General features: G+C 43.8%; 1 protein-coding gene across 1 annotated transcript in view; it reads right to left on the bottom strand.

Moving 5' to 3' along the window:
• Nucleotides 1-16,431, bottom strand: part of ttn.2 (titin, tandem duplicate 2) — a 185,094-nt gene that overhangs the window by 69,854 nt on the left and 98,809 nt on the right. The window contains exons 116-148 of the mRNA XM_070446281.1: nucleotides 16,118-16,420; nucleotides 15,694-15,996; nucleotides 15,412-15,599; nucleotides 15,092-15,206; nucleotides 14,712-14,996; nucleotides 14,451-14,602; nucleotides 14,103-14,250; nucleotides 13,329-13,506; nucleotides 13,133-13,254; nucleotides 12,731-13,018; nucleotides 12,340-12,636; nucleotides 12,042-12,228; nucleotides 11,778-11,893; nucleotides 9,523-9,822; nucleotides 9,034-9,333; nucleotides 8,843-8,948; nucleotides 8,548-8,744; nucleotides 8,088-8,393; nucleotides 7,720-7,998; nucleotides 7,238-7,537; nucleotides 6,775-7,077; nucleotides 6,180-6,665; nucleotides 5,753-6,055; nucleotides 5,304-5,603; nucleotides 4,816-5,112; nucleotides 4,207-4,491; nucleotides 3,540-3,833; nucleotides 3,149-3,448; nucleotides 2,681-2,989; nucleotides 2,191-2,450; nucleotides 1,214-1,643; nucleotides 714-1,019; nucleotides 263-444 (exon numbers count right to left, since the gene is read on the bottom strand). Coding sequence (XP_070302382.1) covers nucleotides 263-444; nucleotides 714-1,019; nucleotides 1,214-1,643; nucleotides 2,191-2,450; nucleotides 2,681-2,989; nucleotides 3,149-3,448; nucleotides 3,540-3,833; nucleotides 4,207-4,491; nucleotides 4,816-5,112; nucleotides 5,304-5,603; nucleotides 5,753-6,055; nucleotides 6,180-6,665; nucleotides 6,775-7,077; nucleotides 7,238-7,537; nucleotides 7,720-7,998; nucleotides 8,088-8,393; nucleotides 8,548-8,744; nucleotides 8,843-8,948; nucleotides 9,034-9,333; nucleotides 9,523-9,822; nucleotides 11,778-11,893; nucleotides 12,042-12,228; nucleotides 12,340-12,636; nucleotides 12,731-13,018; nucleotides 13,133-13,254; nucleotides 13,329-13,506; nucleotides 14,103-14,250; nucleotides 14,451-14,602; nucleotides 14,712-14,996; nucleotides 15,092-15,206; nucleotides 15,412-15,599; nucleotides 15,694-15,996; nucleotides 16,118-16,420 — 8,525 coding nt within the window. The remainder of the gene's footprint in view (nucleotides 1-262; nucleotides 445-713; nucleotides 1,020-1,213; nucleotides 1,644-2,190; nucleotides 2,451-2,680; nucleotides 2,990-3,148; nucleotides 3,449-3,539; nucleotides 3,834-4,206; nucleotides 4,492-4,815; nucleotides 5,113-5,303; nucleotides 5,604-5,752; nucleotides 6,056-6,179; nucleotides 6,666-6,774; nucleotides 7,078-7,237; nucleotides 7,538-7,719; nucleotides 7,999-8,087; nucleotides 8,394-8,547; nucleotides 8,745-8,842; nucleotides 8,949-9,033; nucleotides 9,334-9,522; nucleotides 9,823-11,777; nucleotides 11,894-12,041; nucleotides 12,229-12,339; nucleotides 12,637-12,730; nucleotides 13,019-13,132; nucleotides 13,255-13,328; nucleotides 13,507-14,102; nucleotides 14,251-14,450; nucleotides 14,603-14,711; nucleotides 14,997-15,091; nucleotides 15,207-15,411; nucleotides 15,600-15,693; nucleotides 15,997-16,117; nucleotides 16,421-16,431) is intronic.

Genomic DNA, 16,431 nt, shown 5'->3' on the forward strand with positions numbered 1-16,431 from the left:
ATACACCTTTTGGAACAGCGGGGACTGTGAAGAGACACAAACACAGSMACAGACACGTGCATACACACACACGATAACATGGATTTAGTGTTGTAGATATGTGGTAGTAGAGTAGTGGCCTGAGRGCACACACTTAATGTGTTGTAAAATCTGTTGTGAATGTATTGTAATGTTTAAAAAATTKTATAACTTCCTTAATTTTGCTGGACCCCAGGAAGAGTAGCTRCTGCCTCCATAATAAATACAAATATAAATGCCTTACCTCTGAATCAACTGGAAGGACATGAAGGCGATTCTTCTTGTGGGTCTTTGCTGGACCAGTGTATTCCCAGGTCACCTTAGGAACGGGACGCCCTTTGATGGTGGCAGGGATTCTGAAGGCATGACCAGCTCTGACGCAGAGCAAATCTTCCACAATGCAATCAATAAGGATCTTCGGCCCCACTGTGACATAAAAAGGCATCATCAAAACAAAGAACAACAATAAACTTGTGACTACTGGTTAAAGGAATACTTCACTCAAAAACTATATTTTAGTATTTTCGCCATCAATTAACAATTCCCAATTTTGTTTGCATGCGTTTTGCATCATATGATGCGTCAAGGAAGGTTTTTGCTCWACTGAAAGTGCTTTATCTTGAAAACTTGACTGCTAACACGCATAAAAACATACCTTTTCAAATTAAAATAGATAAATAAGTAGGTCTAATTACCATGTATGTCCTCAATTAGTACTTCAGTCTTGGGACTTGGGTCAGACTCGCCGATGTCATTGACAGCTGTGACTCTGAACTTGTAGTGTTTCAGCTCTTTGAGACTTGGGACAGTGAGCTCTGTGGTCTCATGCAGAGTATCTAGATCTGTGATCCTGTTCCAGAAAGAGCTGCCTTCATCCTGGATCTCAACGATGTAACCCTTGATGGGGCTTCCCCCGTCTTTTTCAGGTGGAGACCATGTGAGGCTGACACTGTGCTTGGTTTTGTCTGCGACCTCTGGTGGTGCTGGCATGCCGGGTTTCACTGTGGGGCACAGAGGGAAAACATCAAGGTCACCATCTCTGGTCATTACAAGGTATTCCTGAGTCTCTCAATAGGGCACATACTTACATATTCTTCAATACAATTTCCAAAGCAGCTAAATGAATACTAATGTTATTTTTATTTCTATAAATATACATATTATAACCTGTAGAAAAAGGGAAAATGATACTTACTAAGAGGGTCCACTGCATTTGCAGGATCGGAAGGTCCACTGGGGGGTCCAATACCGGCAACATTGACAGCCATGACACGGAACTCATATGCGGACCCCTCAATCATACGAACGACCAGGAACTCCCAGCCCTTAGGGCCKCGCTTGGTCACTGGGGCTTTATTTACCCGGGCCCAATAAGACGAACCTTTCTCCCTCTTCTCCAGCCAGTAGCCAGAGATAGTGGATCCACCGTTGTCTCGTGGAGGGTCCCATGTCACAAGCATGGAGGACCTGGTGTGCTCTGCGATCTTTGGTTTCTCTGGAGGACCAGGGAGTCCGTACAGATCCTTGATGACGGTGGCCTCTGTTTCGCAGGCGTCACTCTGTCCATACTTGTTCTCTGCTCTCACTCTGAACTGGTACTGGCTACCGGTTTCCAGATTCCAAACCTTTGAGAAGACATTTGGGAACATTGAGTAAATGATTAAACGATTCAATTAAGTCCACTATAAGCATTCATGCAACTGTCTTAACATATTACAATCTTTGTTGTTTCTTTTGATATATAGAGAGACATAGCATATTATATGTCTCATTATTAAGGCCCATACATTAGAATTCTTCACAAGCACCAAAAAGTTGAAAAAAGACAGGGGCATACCTACCCGTACCCTACCTGAATAAATATTTTTTTCAAGATATAGACCTGGTCCGAACTAACCCAAAGACAATCAGACCCATCCCCGTATAGACCCTGTCGGGTCCGGTCAGATCCAAGTGAGGGAAGCAGYAGAAAATAATTGTTTTAGCTACGTTATCAACCAGAGCTGTTAATGCGCGAGGKAAAGAGAAACTGCTGGTTTCAGGTATTCGGGAACAGGTGGACCAGTGAAGACCTCTACCATACATGCTCATGACCTGCTATGAAGCATTATACCGGCGGGTTTTAACTCAAGTGTTACCAAACATAATATATTCAATCTGTTTTATACTGACCCCGAGTCGTTTCTCAATGATGCTGTTGGTGATCACCGTCCATACAGGAATGGGTCTAGGCTCAGATTTAGGCTTAGGCTCCTCATCCTCAGAATCCTCATATTCTTCTTCAGGTTCCACCTCAGGAAGAATGTCCAGCTTCTCAACGATGTAGTTAGTGAGCTCACTTCCCCCGTCGTCCTCTGGGGCGTCCCAGGTCAGCTTGCAGGACTCAGCCTTGATGTTACCAATATTCACATTCCTTGGTGGCAGAGGACGGTCTGTAAACAAGAGAGAGGATTAATATTGTTACCCTTATAATGACAACGCAACAATTCAATGAAAAAAAGTCAGACTACAGTAGACAGACTAAAATATCTTATTTTTGCTAATTTGAATGGATATTTTCTTGCAGAAAAGTGAGCTAATGGCTTTGACTTTACTGATTCATACTCCCGGTGTCCAGAAAATGAAGAAAAGCAAACAACATACATAATATCAGACCACTTACCTAACACATTAACCTTGATGGTGTGACTAGCTGACCCAAGACGGTTGGAGGCAGTCACTGTAAAGATGCCTTTGTCCAATCTGGCTGCTGCAGGGATACTAAGTTTGGTGTTGGACTGGATTCTGTTGATCTCCTTGGTGTCCAACAACAGAGTCTCAGTGGGCTCTGCAATAATGACTTCATCCTTCAACCATTCAACCTTGGGCATTGGAAGACCAGTCACCTCAGCAGGGATTTCAATAGGCTCTCCCTTCTTGACGGTGATGGCATCTCCCTTGAAGGTCTTYAACATCCTCACAGTAGGAGGAACTGAAATAGAAGGAGCAACTCAGTGACAAGTTTATTCAATTCAATTCAGTYCAATTCAATTCAGTCCAATTAAAATCAATCAAGTCCAATTAAATTCAACATGTTTACCATTTTAGCATATAGGACAAATACCAAGACCATAGAACTCGGAGGACTAACCTTCATCATCTTGAATGACAATGGTGAGTGGAATTCCAGGTTCACTTGGTCCAATCAAATTGACAGCCTTGACACGGAACTCATACATAAACAGCTCCTCAAGGTTATCGACGGTCATGAAGAGGTCCTTGCACATCTCTGTGTTACAAGGCTCAAATGCTGGGGCATCGTGCTTCTTCTTCTCAACAAAGTAGCCCACGATTGGACTGCCTCCATCGTTGCGGGGAGGTCTCCATGCAAGGCTGATGGAAGACTTTGTCCTCTCAGTGTAGTGGAACCTCTCAGGYGAAGTTGGTGGAGCTTCAATTAAAATATAGAGTGATTAACCTCTATTAATGATCTGACCTGCACAGAAAAACATTTGCATGAATCAACAAAATKTAGACATTACCTTTAGGATCCACTGCAGCAATAGGGCCCAGATCAACAGGAGGGCCACAGCCAAACTTGTTCTTCGCCACAACCCGGAAGATGTACTCCTGTCCTTCAACAATACCCACAATCTCACACTTAGATGAGGGTGTCTCGATGGGCTGTCTCCACGTGTGCATCTTGGGATCTCTTCTCTCAATGATGAAGCCGGTCAGATCACTGCCACCGTCGTCATCAGGATCGGACCAGTTCAGAATCATCAGTTTCCTGGTTACCACCACAGGTTTCAGGTCCAGCACAGGCCCGGGAACATCTGACAGAGGACAGGTCAAAGTGTTACATCCAAGTACAATATGTGAGTAAGTAAGTAGGTAGCTTTGTCCGAGCCAGAATGGACAATAGGTTAGGAGCCTATCTCCTGTATCTGTAGCGTGAGGCAGCTTGAAGTACATCCCCTGGAAAGGGTACTAGTCTATCGCAGGCCAACAACATTTAAGGYGACATTATTACTCTTTGGATAATCCACAATAGATGTTTTTATAGATGTTCTATTAACTATTAACAAACAGACTATTCATTAACCCTAATCCTAGCTTTACATCATCAAAGTACAACCAAATGTGAAATATGCCCAAAATGGCATACTGTGAAATCATAGCTAATAGAGAATTCATCAAAACACTTACCCATGACATCAACCCTTGTCCATGTAGACTTGATTCCGCTGCTATTTCTTGCACTGATCTGGTATTTGCCAGGATCCTTTCTCGTGGCGGCCTTGATACTGAGAGTGCTTTCCTTTCCAACATTTTCTATCTGGACATGGTCTTTTTCAGGTGGACCGTCATCTTTGGTCCATTTGATGTCTGGAGGAGGTTTACCAGTGACCAGGGCAGGCAGAATCAGTGGCTCCCCAGCTCTGATCATTACGCCATTCCTCACAGTGAGATCCAACTCTACCACTGGAGCCTCTGTAGACACAATCAATATTCAGTGACGTTAGCTATCTTTTAATAATAATAATAATACACAGGACTTATATAGTGCTTTCAAAGACCCAAAGTCACTTGAATATCCATGGAGGTTAATGAAGGGAGAACGACAATAGTAATGGCTGRAATGGAATGGAAGGAACAGTGGTATTTGATATTATTCCATTCATTTCGTTCCAGCGATTACAATGAGCCTGTCSTCCGATTCAATGTGACACCAATGGAGGCCACTGTTGTTAATGTATTAAGCATACGTTTGTTGTCATTGTTTTGAATAAGCTTTTTGATCATTGGTTACTGTACCTTTAGGATCTCTGACAAAGACTGATTCAGTCAAGCCAGGAGTTCCTTCACCAGCTCCATTGACTGCGATCACACGGACCAGGTACTTGGCTCCTTCTCTGACTCCATACACAGTGAAGGCCCGGGTCTTCCAGGGTCTCTCTGTGGAGCGGGACCAGTCATTGGTGCCTGCTAGGGTCTTGTCAACATGGTATCCCAGGATGTCTCCACCTCCATTGGAGGCAGGAGGATCCCATTCCACATCAATGGAAGACTCAGTGGTGTCAAGGATTCTTGGGAACGGTGGTCCAGGTGGCACTATGGGACAAACACATCAACAATAACATATTGTATTTGATCATTGTTCAACAATGAAACTTAATCACAATGAATCATTGTGTTGTATTATATTTTATTGATGTTGTGCATTTTGTATGCTTAAACTCACAAAATGAATTTCCATGCAAATGGACAATAAAAGGTATCGTATCATAATCTTGTTGACTTACAGATTGGATCCTGGCATGTCATGGGATCAGACGGGACGCTGAACTTCCCAGGCCCAGCTTGGTTCTCAGCAGCCACCCTGAAGATATATGTCAGACCCTCCAGTAGGCCTTCCACATTCATTTCTGTATCCTCCAAAATTACCCGGTTGACTCTGGTCCAATGGGTGCTGTTGATCTCACGACGCTCCACCCAGTAACCAACGATGGGGCTGCCCATGTCATTTGGCGCCTCCCAGGTAACCAGCATGGAGTTGGCTGTGATGCCGTCAATCTCAGGCTTCTCTGGAGCCTCTGGTGGGTCTAGAATAAGAAGTGAACATCACAGTTGTAAGAACAAAGTACAATCACGACTAACCCAGATGTGCAAAACTGGTTGAACTGACATCATTATTTCAACCTGATTTTGAATGTTATAGACATGATAAAACTCTTTAAAATACATTATTTACCAAATGGATCCTTGGCAATAATTGGCTTAGAGATACATGGTGGTCCAGGACCAAACTTGTTCTCAGCAGTGACACGGAAGATGTACTCCTTCTTCTCTATCAGTTTGGTCACTGGGTATCTACATCCTCTGAGCGTTGAGGTTACGGTGATCCATCCGATCTCCACCTTGGAGTTGTCCTTCCTTTCCAATGTGTAGTTCAGTATCTCACTGCCACCATCATCCATGGGAGGATCCCACTTGCAGATGACAGAGKTCTTCCTGATCTCCTCAAACCTGAAGTTGATTGCAGGACCAGGTGCATCTGTAAAAAGTAAAATAAGAGGTTTTATATTACGTTTTCAAAATGTGGTTGGAAAATAACTATGAGCTTCAACAACACCACTAAATTAATTTAAAAAAAATATGAATAAAATATTATATCTCACCTAGCACATTGACTTCACAAGTTGCAGAGGCAATACCATGGTCGTTCTCGACCTTGATAGTGTACACGCCATGGTCACCCCTGATGGTGTCCCTGACAATGCAAGAGGATTCTCCCCTCTTCTTGTCATGGATGGTGAGACGTTCCTGGAGGGTTGGGTAGTCAGGGAGTTCCTCCTCAGGCTCTTCATGGGCAGGCTCTGCAGCTGGGGCCTCTGCAGCTGGAGTCTCAACCTCTCCCTCCTTGACTTCCTTCTTTTCTCCTTCCTTCACTTCCTTCTTTTCCTCCTTCTTCACCTCCTTCTTCTTAACAAAGGGTTTCTCTGGTCTCTTCTTCATGGCTTCAGGTCTGATGACCACGTCGTTCCTATACCATGTGATTTGAGGRTATGGGGATCCAGAGATGTTGGCGTCCAGTCTGATCTCAGCACCTCTCTTAATGCTCATACCGGACTGCAGGCTTCCACTGAGGAACACCTTGGGTGTTTCTGAAAAGAAAAGAAAACAACCACATTTAGRAATGACAAATGACCTGGCTGAAAAATCGTATCATTGTTTTGAATTGTGACGGTTTGAATAAGATGTATCCTTCCTTACCAACAGCATCAGAAGCCTTCACTATTGGTGTGCTGCGTGATGGGTCGCTGACTCCGGCAGCGTTCTCAGCTCGTACACGGAACTGGTATTGTTTTCCCTCCCTGAGATTCCTCACTGTGTAGGACAGCACAGGCACAAGGAAGTCGTTGCATCTTGTGAAGTTCTCATCACCCTTCATCATCATCTCCAGAACGTAGCCCATAATCTTGCAGCCCCCATCATACATMGGTGGTTTCCATGTGAGGGTGATAGTCTTAGAAGTAGGGTTGTGGGTCTCAACATCTAATGGAGGGTCAGGGCGCTCTGAAATATTGAACAAGGAACACTTAATAAATCCAATACAACTCTTTAGAAATKTAGTCTTTCTTGGAAAATAAAATCATCAACTTTGACTTGTGAGCAAGGTTCGCACCTGTTATTCATTTAAGGCGTTTCTTGGACACAAAATAAATATTTCACTCACGTTTCTGATCCTCTGCGATCACGGGGTTGCGGAGCTCAAGGTACTCCCCACCACCAATCTTGTTGACAGCTTTGACCCGGAAGTARTACTCTCCATTGGGGATCAGATCCTTGACGGGCCAGCTGACTTTGTTCTCTCCAGACATCATGTTGACATAGGTCCTCCGGCCTGCCTCTCTGCGCTGTAGCACATAGTGGAGAACAGGGCTGCCACCATCATAGTTGGGAGGATCCCAGGAAATCTTGCAAGAGCTCTTGGTGATTTCACTGGCAACAATGTCTTTGCAGGGACCGGGCAGGCCTGTCAAAACAAACATGGATATGAAGATTTGATCTTGATAGTTGTAGTATGCTGGTGCTAGTAAATCATATTTCTAATATTTTCAACCAAATAGAGTATTTATGTCAAATGTAATGATTACACTATTAGGGACACCATGGAATATGGAAGTAATAATATATTTTATTTTGACACAAACGTACCAACRACTTTAACATTGATTGTTCCGCTGCTAGTTCCCAAGGAGTTCTCCAGTGTGACCTTGTACTGGCCGGCGTCTGCATGCAGACAGCTCTCGATCTCCAGATGGCAGGAGAGGTACTCCTGTCTGAAGGTCATTCTSTCATCGTCCTTCAGCTCYTTTCCGTCTTTGTGCCAGGTGATCTTGGGTTTGGGCACTGCTCTGAATGGGATGGGGAGATACCACTTCTCTCCCTCAACAATCACAATGTCCTTAGTCTGGAACTCAAGGATTGGGATGCCTTCAGGAGGGAAAAATATAGTATAATCAGATATCAGTATATAATATATCTCTGGAAACGGAAATATACATTATGGAAGGTTTACTTACAGTCAGAGTCCTTGGCATAGACCTTCTCAGAGATATCAGATGGCTCACTAACTCCAACAGAGTTTATGGCACGGACTCTCAGGACGTATTGTTTCTCTGGGATGATGCCCTCCTCTGTTTTGTATTTGAGCTCCTTGATTGGGCGAGAGTTGATTCTCATCCACTTCTCAGTACCAGCCTCACAGAGCTCGATATGGTAGCCAGTTACAGGGCTGCCGCCAGTTCTCTCTGGTGGTCTCCAAGCAATACACAAATGGTCTCTGCTGGCTTCAGTGATGTGAAGCTCAATTGGAGGAGAGGGTACACCTATWAAAAACAATACAAAGACAAGAATTATAATATTGCAGATGTGGGTTTCTTCGTTGGTAAATAGACTATCAATTATAAATTACTCATGCAAGTCAAACAAATGTAGCCATAAAACACAGTGTTTTTACTTTAAAAACGGATAAAAACCCACCTGTTGGATCTTCAATAGCAATGATTTCTGTTGGTTCACTAGGGTGTCCAACACCGGCCTCATTCTCAGCACGAACCAGGAACTGAACCTCGGTTCCTTCAATGACGTCTGTCACTCTGTACTTGCAGTCAGCACCTGAGGTCTTACCACACTTCACCCAGCGGGTGCCCAGTTTCTCCTTCTTTTCAATTGAGTATCTAATAGAATAAAATATTGCCAAATGTTATAAACATGCTTATACGACAAAAGTACACTCTATGACACTCCTATAACACTAGAGTTGACCAAAGTTTACCTCAGAACTGGTTTGCCACCATCATTCTTGGGGGCGTCCCACTGCAAGTCAACATGTCTCTTTGACACTCCATGGACAGAGAGATTATATGGTGGTCCAGGGGTAGCTGAAAATAGGAAACAGTACTTAGAAATGGACTAGTGAACACTAGTTACATACAGTAACACTATAAACATKAACTATGATCTTACTGAAAGTATCTTTAGCCATAATGGAGTCTTCCAGTTCACAGAATTCACTGGGTCCAACAGCATTCTCAGCAGCCACACGGAACACATAGAGGGAGCCTTCATTCAGTGGAGTGACCGTATACTTCAGCTCCTTCACAGTAGTGTCCACTGCCTGCCAGCCCTTACGCCTGACGTCCCTCTTCTCAACAATGTAGTTGGTGATGGGTGAACCACCATCCTTCTCTGGTACTGTCCACTTCAGCTCAGCACTGTTACTGGAAATGTTGATGACATCCAGCCAGCGTGGGGGTGTAGGAGGATCTGGAAAATGAATGCATCATCATCAACCATCAACTCAGTCAACCAACCATGACACACTGAACCGCTTCAGATGGAAATGATCTCAGTCGGTGTGTCACAAATGACACTCTATTCCCTATATAGTACACTACTTGTGACCATAACGTTAAAGGGAATAGGGTGCCATTTGGAACGCAGTCAGCTACTTACTGAGTCTCTCCTTGCACAGAACTGGATCGCTAGGCTCGCTGGGATCACTCTCCCCAGCGATGTTGACTGCAATGACCCTGAAGGAGTACTCCTGTCTGTCCATCAGGCCTCTCAGGAAGTGCTCCAGGATATTGATTCCTTCTGAAACCCGGACCCACTGCTCAGTTCCACTCTTCAGGAGCTCAATGATGTAGCCCTCGATCTTGGCACCACCGTCATGCTCAGGCTTGGTCCACTGTAGGAAGGCAGAGGTCTTGGCCACGTCTTTGACAGTTGGCTTACCAGGAGCCCATGGAGGATCTGTAGGAAAAGAAGACATGTTGTTTTGGTTAACAACATCACATTTCATAAACGATTAATGGTCTGTTGATTAAATACAATATATATATAAAAGTATGTGGACACCCCTTCCAATTAGTGGATTTGGCTATTTCAGCCATGCAATCTCCATAGACAAACATTAGAAGTAGAATGGCCTTACTGAAGAGCTCAGTGACTTTCAATGTGGCACCGTCATAGGATGCCACCTTTCCAACGAGTCAGTTCGTAAAATTGCTGCCCTGCTAGAGCTGCCCCGGTTAAAAACTTCTTAGGGCTAGGCCTTTTTCTCTCAATTTCCACCTGAATGACGTGCCCAAAGTAAACTGCCTGTAGCTCAGGCCCTGAAGCCAGCATATGCATATAATTGGTACCATTGGAAAGAAAACACTTTGACGTTTTTAGAAATGTTAACATAATGTAGGAGAATATAACACAATAGATATGGTAGGAGASAATCCAAAGAAAAGCCAACCGGATTTTCTTTTTTTTTGAGAGACCATGCTCTTACAATGGCAAGTATAAGAGCATACTGGAGCTCCCAGGATGCAATTCCTATGGCTTCCACGGGGTGTCAGCAGTCTATGTTCAAGGTTTCAGGCTTGTAACTTCCAAAACGAATAAGAAATATCAGTTTTAGTACAGGGACACAGTCTTGGAAATACTATGAAGAGAGGACACACCTGCTAAAATTGGTTTCCTATTGAACATACTTCTTTCCGTAAAAAATATTATAGTTTGATTACAKTTTAGGGTAACTGAGGAGTAAATAGAAATGTATGTTGACTTGTTGAAACAAAGTTTAGGGGTAGATTTTCGAATTCCTTTCTCTGCATGTTGAACGAGTGGATTACTCAAATCGATGGCACCAACTAAWCAGACTTTTTGGGATATAAAGAAGGATTTTACCTAACAAAACGACACTACATGTTATAGCTGGGACCCTTTGGATGACAAATCAGAGGAAGATTTTCAAAAAGTARGTGAATATTTAATCGCTATTTGTGAATTTATGAAACCTGAGCCCTAAAGTGCAGTTATTGTGAAGTGGAAGCGTCAAGGAGCAGCTCAGCCGCGAAGTGGTAGGTCAGACAAGCTCACAGAACAGGACCACCRAGTGCTGAAGCGCGTAGTGCGTAAAAATTGTCTGTCCTWGGTTGCAAAACTCACTTCCGAGGTCCACACTGCCTCTGGAAGCAACATTAGCACAAGAACTGTTCGTTGGGAGCTTTGTGAAATGGGTTTCCATGGTCGAGCAGCCACACGCAAGCCTAACATCATCATGCGCAATGCCCWGCGTTGGCTGGAGTGGTGTAAAGCTTGCCGCCATTGGACTCTGGAGCAGTGGAAATGCGTTCTCTGGAGTAATGAATCATGCTTCACCATTTGGCAGTCCGACGGACAAATCTGGGTTTGGCGGATGCCAGGAGAACGCTACCTACCCCAATGCATAGTGCATTGGTGGCTGAGTAATAATGGTCTGTTTTTCATGGTTCGGGCTAAGCCTCTTAGTTCCAGTGAAGGGAAGTCAACTTTTTGGAAACAGTTTGGGGAAGGCCCTTTCCTGTTTCAGCATGACAATGACCCCGTGCACAAAGAAAGGTCCATACAGAAATGGTTTGTTGAGATCGGTGTGGAAGAACTTGACTGGCGTGCACAGAGCCCTGACCTCAACCACATCAAACACCTTTGGGATGAATTGGAAGGCCGACTGCGAGCCAGGCCTAATCGCCTAATATYGGTGCCCGACCTCACTAATGCTCTTGTGGCTGAATGGAAGCAAGTTCCCGCAGCAGTGTTCCAACATCTAGCCTTCCCAGAAGAGTGGAGGCTGTTTAAGCAGCAAAGGTGGGGCCAACTCCATATTAATGCCCATGATTTTGGAATGAGATGTGTCCACATACTTTTGGTAATATAGTGATTGTTGGATGTATTACCAATAGGATCCTTGACCAAGATCTGGTCAGTTTCCTTGCTTGGTTTTCCAGGTCCGGCGAGATTCTCAGCCAAGACTCTGAACTTATACTTCTTCCTTGTGGGTAGTCCTTTGACTCTGCAAATCAGGAACAATCACATAATCAACACCACGATCAAATGAATAGCTACAACCAGAAATTAAATCAACACTGTCATTACTGCCTTCAATGACTAAAATGTAAGCATTACGATGTTAATTAACTAAATGTATTCTAACGTCTTACCTGAATGTTGTGTCTSTGATTGGGATCTTGTTGCATCTGATCCATCTGTTCTGGTCTGGTTCAAACCTCTCAACCCAGTACCCAGTGATAGGACTGCCACCATCCTCTTCAGGCTCATACCAATTCAGAGTCAGGCCATCTTTAACAATATCAGAAGGCTCCAGCTTGGTTGGCGCACCAGGAGAATCTGAAAACAACAGTTACAGACAATTTAGCAACAACCCAGAAAAGAAAATAATACTCTAAAGGAAATACAATTATATTGCTTTGACTAAATACAAACATAAACTTAACATACCAAAGGCATATCTGGCAATGATTGGCACATGTTCCGCTGGCACACCAATACCAAACTGGTTCTCAGCAAACACTCTGAAGATGTATTCCTTGAAAGCCGTCAGGTCGAGGGCCTTGAAGTTGGTCTCTTTGACAGTGGAGGAGAGCTTGTGCCAGATCTCGCTTTCTGCGGCTCTCCTCTCCACTATGTAGTTAGTGACCTTTGCACCTCCGTCATCTCTGGGAGGGTTCCAGGCCAGGAAACAGGACTTGTTGGTGATCTCAGAGATATCAAACGCAGCTGGAGGACCAGGCTTATCTGTTCAAGACAAATAGAAAACAATGTCAGAACATTAAAGAACACACTTTTAAACAAGTGTTTCCTCACAAATAAAGGTGACAAAATATGATACCTAGAATGTTGACGTCAACGGTTGCAGTAGCACGGCCACAGCTGTTGTGTGCTTCAATGATGTAGGTAGCTGTGTCCTCTCTTGTTGTCTTGCTGATAGTAACAACGGAGTGACCAGGCTTGTCGTCAATAGAAACTCTATCGTCACCCTTCAGAACCATGTCACCCTTGGTCCATTTTACTTTAGGTACGGGCTTTCCAAGAACATCAGCTGGAAGCTCAATCTTAGAGCCAGCTTTGGCGGTGAGTCCAGCAAGACATTTAACATCCAGAAGAATCTCTGGGGGGTCTGTGAGATTATACAGAAAATGTGTTATACTGATGATACAGAAACACATTTCAGCCACTATGCAAGATTATTCATGTTACATATACAGACATGGAGCATTTACGCAAAACATACCTTTAGGATCAACAGCCAAAATCTCATCTGTAGCCTTGCAGGGTTTGCTGGCACCCAGTCTGTTCAAGGCCTTCACACGGTAGGCGTACCACTGTCCCTCAATGAGACCAGTCACTTGCAATCTAAGAGAAAGTAAGTTAGCCTTTCAAAACAAAACAAAAAATGTCTTAGATCTTTTTTCTCTGGTTCTACTTACTTCAACTCAGGGACCTGATCTCCGCAGGACTCCCACTTGTCTGTGCCACGCTGGCACCTTTCTATGTTGTAGCCCTTGATTCCAGTACCGCCGTCCCACTTGGGTGGTTCCCAGGTCAGGAAGATGCCAGAAGCTGACTTGTCCCTCCATTTCAGGTTCTCAGGTGGGTCTGGCACGGCTTGAATTCAAAAGACAGGCATGTCAATGATTCAGAACAGTTCTAATTCAAATGACAGGCATGTCAATGATTCAGAACAGTTCTAATTCAAAAAGACAGGCATGTCAATGATTCAGAACAGTTCTAATTCAAAAGACAGGCATGTCAATGATTAGAACAGAACAGTTCTAATTCAAAAGACAGGCATGTCAATGATTCAGAACAGTTCTAATTCAAATGACACAGGCTGTCAATGATTCAGAACAGTTCTAATTCAAATGACAGGCATGTCAATGATTCAAACAGTTCTAATTCAAATGACAGGCATGTCAATGATTCAGAACAGTTCTAATTCAAATGACAGGCATGTCAATGATTCAGAACAGTTCTAATTCAAAAGACAGGCATGTCAATGATTCAGAACAGTTCTAATTCAAATGACAGGCATGTCAATGATAGTGAACAGCTAGAACTCAAATTACAGGTATGTCAATAACTGAGAAAAGTTCGAATTGAAATGACAGGTATGTCAATTATTGAGACGTCAAAACAATGGATCAAGTTCCCTTCACTTGAGTGCACAGCATAGGCATTGTCCTTGTTACTGTACTACTTACTGGCAGGGGAGGACACATTGACTGGCTCGTCAATGTAGGCAGGCTCTCCTGGGCCACACTTGTTGCAGGCAGTAACCCTGAACAGATACTCTTTACCCTCAACGACATCAGTGACAGTGAACTCCTGGTCTTGAACACCAGTGATCACCTGGGGAAAGACAGTCAGTGACATGTGTTATTACATTTATAATAATCTTATTTMATGTATAACAGGGTATAAGCTGTGGCCAAAGATAGACTACCGAAGATTGTTCCAGCCTTATGTCCCAACCGGAAAAGAGGACAAAGTAACTAAGTTATTTCACATGTATATTGCTGTGTGGTTTAAAGATTTATGTTCATCCATACCTTGACCCAGGTCTTGCGGGATACGTCACGTTTCTCAATCTGGTAGCCAGTCAGAGGGCTTCCTCCATCATGCTCTGGCGCCTCCCACATCAGGTGCACATGTTGTCTGGTCACCTCGGCAACCTTGAAGTCTTTGGGTGCACTTGGGGATGCTAAAAWAAAAAWAAAAAGAGGGATATGAAGGGAAAAGAAACAATTGCAGTTGACAATATCAAGATACAGTATGTTGTGTTTCACCACAAAGCTCATCAAGTCACTTACCGATAACGTTGACTTCAATCTCTCCGGAGCAACTGGTAATATCATTCTCCAGAGTAAGAGTGTATACACCTCTGTCTGGACGCACACTTGGAGTGATGGTCAGTTCTACGTAGGTACTCTTTGTAATCATGGACACACGTTCACCAGCAGTGAGTTCCTTATCAGCGAAGCTCCACTTTGCGTTTGGTGTGGGATATCCAGAGATAGGGACACGGATAGTAAGGGGATAAGGAACAATGACCTCCAGGCCATCCTTGAATCCACTCAGGTCCATTGTGGGGCCAACTGAAGATAGAAAATAATTACCATTGTTATGACAAATGCACAACATTTAAAATGATGAACGTCTTCAAGGTTAGTGAAAAGAGAACCAAATGTACCATGTGTATCATCAGCCAGCATGGGTCCCAGTGTGTTGGATGGGTCAGACACTCCAGCTGCATTCTCAGCCATCACCCTGTAGTTGTATTTTTTACCATATTTCAGGCCAGATATCTGAGGAAAATATGGAAGAGCAGTATTCAGAGTTGAGATAAGTGTAAGCAATTTAAGCAATTTAGACAATTTAGTAAATTGATGTCAATGGGAGACTTGCATTCAAGTCAGAATACAACACAAAACGTATGATAATTATACTACAAATATTATATGAAATCTCCAAGAAACCATTTAGGAGCTTTTCATCTTATAGGATAAATACCTTGTATGTGAGATCCTGGCAGAGCCTGGCGTTGCATCTGAGCCAATGGTCTGTTTCGTCCTCACATCTCTCAATGATGTAGCCAGTGATCATGCTGCCTCCATTCTTCAATGGGATCTCCCATGTCAGCTGGACTGAGTTCTTGTTCTGCTCYGAGGGTACCAGGTTCTGTGGTGGGCTTGGCCTCTCTGGAATAACAAAAACAAACATGTTTGTATGTTAAAACAGTGCATGTATTTCAGTAAAAACATTTCAGCAACTTTCAGAACTGAAATAACTTACCAATGGGGTCCATGATCTTAACTGGATTGGTAGCAGCACTTGGTTTGCCAATGCCAGCCTTGTTTTCAGCCATGACACGAAATATGTATTCCTTGTTCTCAATGACATCGTTGATGATCGCGCTGCGATCTGTTGCTTTAGTGATCATAGCCACAGCCCACTTCACAGAGGTCCTGTCACGGGACTCAATGATGTAGGATGTGATCTCAGACCCTCCGTCAGACACTGGTTTTTCCCAGGAGACTGTGGCACCAAACTTACTCACGTTTCCAACACTCACATCCTGAGGAGCATCAGGAACATCTGAAATATAACGCCAGGTTGTAATTCACTTTTCTGGTCGACAGTTCATTGTTGGAACCAGTTACGTTTGAATAATGATACTGCATGAGGTGATTATTACAATATCAAATAGTTTGCTTACCAAACTTGTTCTTGGCATAAACACCAGGTTTCTCTGTCTCAACATTTGGTCCACTGCCCACTCTGTTGCGAGCACAAACACGGAATAGGTACATGGATTCCCTCTGGAGTCCGGTGACAGTGTATTCTGGAGCGTCGGAGCGGTCAGTTGCAAGAGTCCATGTCTTGCGCTTGACATCACGCCTCTCCACCAAGTATGTAATGATCTTGCTGCCACCATCGCTCTCTGGCTCTTCCCAGACCAGGCTGACCTCACCATCGGCGGTGTCAACCACGTGAAGGCTCTTCACGGGTCCAGGGACATCTGTGGGAGGC

This window comes from Salvelinus sp. IW2-2015, linkage group LG2 (genome assembly GCF_002910315.2).
Source record: "Salvelinus sp. IW2-2015 linkage group LG2, ASM291031v2, whole genome shotgun sequence".
Lineage (NCBI taxonomy): Eukaryota > Metazoa > Chordata > Actinopteri > Salmoniformes > Salmonidae > Salvelinus > Salvelinus sp. IW2-2015.